At 36.5% G+C, this 5606-nt stretch overlaps 1 protein-coding gene across 1 annotated transcript in view; it reads left to right on the forward strand.

Annotated features, from left to right (window-relative positions):
* The window catches only part of ankrd13b (ankyrin repeat domain 13B), a gene marked incomplete at both ends in the record, with an annotated part of 28688 nt that overhangs the window by 10572 nt on the left and 12510 nt on the right, over positions 1 to 5606 (forward strand). Inside the window, 1 exon segment of the mRNA XM_014022533.1 lies at positions 5150 to 5216. Within this exon segment, the coding sequence (XP_013877987.1) occupies positions 5150 to 5216 (67 nt within the window).

Genomic DNA, 5606 nt, shown 5'->3' on the forward strand with positions numbered 1-5606 from the left:
AGGTCTTGCTGGATTGCATTTATGAAAAATAGGCTGGTCCTAATTTCATGAAGTAATTCCTACAACAGAGAAAATGTTTTCGATCGGGCAGGCAATAATTATTTTCCATCTGCCGTAATGTCTGCTGRTACATCTCAAGGTGGTGAATTGCACAATCTGCTTCTTGCACGTCTGTCGGACCGGAGCAGAGCGGAGGTAATGTAAACTGGACTTGAAACAGTGCAGCTGCGACCTGCGCAGCGGAGCGGAGTGGAGACAGAATGCAAGTAATGTAAATCCGGGGTCAGCAGAACCGCTTGCAGACCAAGTCTGAGTGCTTGAAACTCTGGATGAAATAATATAATACTTCTGTAGGATCTTTTTGAGACTGGAGCTGTTTTAAGATGGTGGCCATCCAGTTTGGCCTTCATTCAGACAAACTATTGGCACCTTAATTTGGTCTGAATTAAAGTTTGTTTGACCAAACTGAGGCCATTCAGAGAGCTATCTGCAGCAGGTTAGATACTGCTTAAAATGTTCCACAGAACTCCAGTTTGAGCCATCCTTTTAACCAGTTACCTTTTACTCCAACTAGAAACTCTCTCCTCTCTGTCCTTTGTGACCCGCACTAATTCAAAATAAAAACATTGCAGAGATGTGCAGGATAATTCACACTGAGACCGCTCCAGAAAGCCTCCACACTTCACTGCAGGACGAACGCACGGGTGAGCATGGAGACGGGAACACGCAGAGATGAGATACAGAAGATGAACAAAACGAGCAAAAAGATGAACGCTGGACTGAATGGGTGCACCAAAAAAAAAAAGAAAAGAAAAAAGATTTACATTTTCTCTTCCCAGATAGTTTCCGGGATAGGTTAGAAAGTTCTATCCAAGGTGGAGAAAAGAAGGATGACAAAACAAGGAAGCACTTAGACACTGAGGGATGGAGGGAATTAAAAACAGGATCTAAAGAAGAGGGTGGTGACAGCATTAAAACAGAAAAGAAAGCTGGGATGCGACAGAGAAAGATGGGGCAGTGAGGAGCGTATAGAGAAACAGAAAGATGAATGGGATGCAAGACTGTGGAGGGAACCAAAGCACAATATGGAGGCTAAAAAAGAGGAGAATTGATGGTTTGGGGGAGGCGGGAGGGAGAATTATGGCTGTGAGCAGACATTGGAGCTGAAGCTTGGAAAGAAAGGGAGGGAGGAAGTGAATGTTAGGAGAGGAAAAGAAAGACGGAGAGGAGCAGGACTGTGTGAAGTGTAATCATCCTCCTGTCACTCCTCCACCTCGGTGTCACCTCTCTGCATTTTCCCCACTCAGCACTCCTGTCTACATGCCAATAATCTGTTTATGATGCTTAGGAGCAAACCACTAAGTCACAGAGCGCAGACAGGCCAGCTGCCACGGGAGGGGACTTATCTTCAGCTGCAGAGCTGTGGTTTGATGGGTCCAACTAAAGTTTTGTAGTGTTCAGCTTAAATTAAACAGAACTTTTAATAACTGAGCAACAAAGTGAAGATATGCTCATTTTATATTCTGTTTTTTTTTTCTTCTTAAAGCAGGGGTGTCCAAATTTTTCCCCAAGAAGTCCAAAATAAAATCTATTCAAAGGCTGTGGGCCAAATGCAATAATAATAATAATAATAATAATAATAATAATAATAATAATAATAATAATAATAATAATAATAATACCAGAGATGTAAAAATAAATAACTAAATAAAAAGTAACATTCAGGCCTAAAATACAATAAAACGCCTTAAAAAACAAACACAAATTAAATTTAATTTACTGCTTTTGAACACTTTAGAGTAAATTCACAAGCTTGGTCTCTTTTTAAAGCTAATAATCTGAATTTTTAACTTCAGCTGTCGTATTCTTTGTAACTGTAAGTAGTATTTCGTATATTGAAGTAAAAATACAAGAAAATAAGACATTTTTCTCCCTAAATTTTTATTTTGTACTAGTAAAGTATCACAGATCATGAAAGGAATGAGATATTAAGAAACAATTTTTACTGGGATACAATATTAATTCCTAACTATTGCCAGTTCAAATTTGGTAACAGTAGCTTAAAATTTGAATACTTGAGACATAATCCAGCATGTCCCATTTGCATATTTGTACTCATGTACAAATATGTCCAAACTGTACACTTTTTCTAAACACTGTAATTTCTACATGCTTCAACACAGAGACTTCAATCTGGGCTCAAATTAAAGATAAAAGTCCCACAAAGCACATTCTACCATCTATATTTACTCACAGCATGGTTAAATTACCAAAAAAATATTAATATTCTGAAATATTTATACGAACTAGAGTACATTCAGTCAATTTCCACCAACAAACAGCCAAAACACAACAATAAACAAATATATCCTTATTTCTTTCAAAGCATTAGCATTCTACACAGCTTATAAAACCACCAGCAGTGAAAAAATATTTGTTTTTCACATTTGATGCACATTTGTCCTCAAATATGATGAAATTTGCCATTCAAAATGGCCGACCGGAAGTGTTTTTTCCGAACATTTTTACTTCTCCTGGCCACAAAAATCACTCTTCTATGTCTTGAAGCACTCGAAACACTTCATAACAAACATATTTCCATTTTATCAGCATGTTTAATGGGCTAACCATCCAAAAAATGATGGAAAACAACGTTTTCTGCTTTGTCCACTGGATGGAGCTATTCACAGACAAATGACGACTGTCTCAAACTTTAGCCTTTTGCTTGTGATTGGCTAAGCAAAGTTTCCAACCCCTCAAACTATAAACCAAATGAAAGGTAAGGTGATTGGCTACACAGCTGTGGCATCAGAATGAAACTCGGAGCTGATTGGTCAATTCTACAGTCAATCTAGCCCGGGATGACACAATCGCAAATTTGCGATATTTCTCATAAATTATTGGCTCTGGAGAGCCGATTGATGAACCCAGTTGGTGAAATGAGGTGTCAATCAAAAGGGGAGGACCTAAACAGCCATTTTGAGCTCTTATTGGTTGTTTTTCTTACTTTAGAAGCCGTGTATGAGGTCTTAAAAGAGAAAAAAAATGTGCAAATGGAACACAGGCGGATGTTAAAATGACTGTAAAAAATGTATTTCACTGATAAGAAAAGTACTAAAGTAAAAGTCATAAAACTGCTCACAGTAATCAGGAAAGTTAAAGTACTTTTACACACACACTCTAACTGGTTCCACTAAAGAGATTTGATTAAATTGCTTTACATTTACTCAGTGGTGGGCACAGTTCCCCTAAAGCTCTAATAGGGGACCTGAAATTTCCTGATTAGTGCTTTAGGGTTTTTGCTCATTTTAAAATTTATCAGTGGATTAGCACTTGCTAAATTTAAAAGCACTAACTCAGGTCTTTAAATTTTTTTGATCAACGTTAATGTTAACAGCTGAAAGCTGTCACACATTTTGGTCATACGTATTGACAATATATGAACTCAAATAAGGCTGTGGAATGTCAATGATAAGTATTAAGAGAGCAACATGGCACCATGTGACTCATGTTGTCTTTGAAGAATGTTTATGGGTTGACTGGGTCATTTTAGTGCTTTAGAATTAGGGGACCTAAATATTTGAGTTAGCTTTTTAGGGCCAGTGGAACTACATTTTTAGATTAGTACTGTCCACCACTGTATTTACTCATCTCAGTTTAGTGGAACCAGTTGACATAATTTGATAAGGTAAATCCAGCATTTCATTATTTAGAGCGCAGAAACAACTCCCTTTGTGATGAGTTTAGTCATATTAAATTTTTAACATGTAACTATGTGTTACATTTTAAAGTATTAAAAGTGTAATTTTTATGTTTTGAACATAATAATAAAAAAGTCAACGTTACAATCTAAATTCCAAATCCTAAAGAAAAAAATTTAAGTACTGTAACAAAGTAAATGTATTTAATTACTATGCACCTCTGTGTAATACATGAAATGAAAACTAGTTTTAAAGTAAAATTATTTTATTTTTTATGATTACACTAGCAGCCCGTGCACTTGAAGAACGTTTGACGAACTGATCTATAAATCATGCATTTACGCAAAATATAAAGTTGTGGTAATAAGGGGAGATAATATGCAAAACAAAAAAGACAACTTTAAAGTTTGAGTGTGACATCTTCAACTTAAAGGGGACATATCATGGGAGGCGGGGCTTGAAGCACCTTAAAGGAACAGTAACAAAATCAGCTACTTTGAGATACACTCCAGGAAAGGGGTGAAGGAGGAGCTGGTCAAGTTAGAATAAGGAGGAATTCAGAACAAATCATTCCAATTCCACTTTATATAGACTCCAACTGAATAATTTAAATGTGAAAAGGAAGGATTTAAATATGATATGTTGACTTTATCATGGGACAAATTTGTAAAAAAAAAAATCACAAAGCTTAAACTGTGATTGTGTTAAAACCTGAACTTATAGATGTTCAGTTAAGAAAAGTCCAACTTTCTGTGACCTATTTAAGCTTTGAGGGGTGAAAAATGTCTGAGCTGTGGAGCTCTGAAGAGAGCAGGGTTTCCTTGATGACTCACTCACAGAACCTCTTTGACTTTGAAATGTTTGCATCCAAATCTTTTATGAAATGTTTATTTCTAGAAACCGAGGCTGGTTGTGTGTATTCTCTTGTGCTGTTTGGTAATGACTCAGCAAGAACATGTATGGACTTTAGAGCTGAAATATATATGTAGATAAATTAAAATGACTATTAGTTATTCTGAGCCTGACGTTTCACAGGTTAAGGTGTAAAAACAGTAAACCTGATAATAGGCATGGATCAGGTTTTTTTTATTGATGTATAAAACAAGATGTATCAGTACCTGGTTCTATTTTAGTGCCACTGTTACTTCAGATGTGTCAGCGCTGACATGAAGGGAATAAAACCTCCTGTAAAGTCTGCAGATTGGGTCCACAAGGAGCAGACAGATGAAGATGAGACATGCCTCACTAACTTCTGGGCAGGTTTCCTAATAACACTAAGCTGCTGATCTACACTGATAGCAAACAGGGAAAACGGGAGAAACGAGAGGAACATTTTCAGTCTGAATATCGCAACAGTCGGGGTGATAAAAGAGATAGCGATGCAGTTGACCTGAAGATCTTTAAAGGTACGAAGAGCTGATCTGAGATTTGTCTTTTCACTGTTGCAGGAATAAGACGGGCATCCTGGGTTGGAGAAGTGAGAAGACGGAGATTGTGAATGGATATGAAGCCAAGGTAGATTTACTTGAGTTGTCCACCCCCCCACTAAAATCAGGTTTTTGAAAACCGTTCATCTGAGGAGCTTTCTCAGTTCAAACTGAGAAGACCTTTTCCACTCAAACACACCAAAACAATCTTTTCTTTTCTGTTTATAATAATAAACAATAATAGGAAGATGATGTTGAAAGTGCCAAATCACTGTACATGTTTAAGAGAATGATAAAGTCTAGATTATTAAAAAATATATATGAAACAGAATGATCTGTATCCAAATAATTTGTTGTTCTAGAAAGATTTGATGTTTTTGTTTAGTTTTGTTAACTGAAGATTATTATAGTTTGAAATTATGCTTGAGAAAAAAGGGGCAGATATAAGATTTTTTTCTTCTCTCTGCCACCTTTCATT

The sequence above is a fragment of the Austrofundulus limnaeus genome, unplaced genomic scaffold, assembly GCF_001266775.1.
Source record: "Austrofundulus limnaeus strain Quisiro unplaced genomic scaffold, Austrofundulus_limnaeus-1.0 Scaffold334, whole genome shotgun sequence".
Classification (NCBI taxonomy): Eukaryota; Metazoa; Chordata; class Actinopteri; order Cyprinodontiformes; family Rivulidae; genus Austrofundulus; species Austrofundulus limnaeus.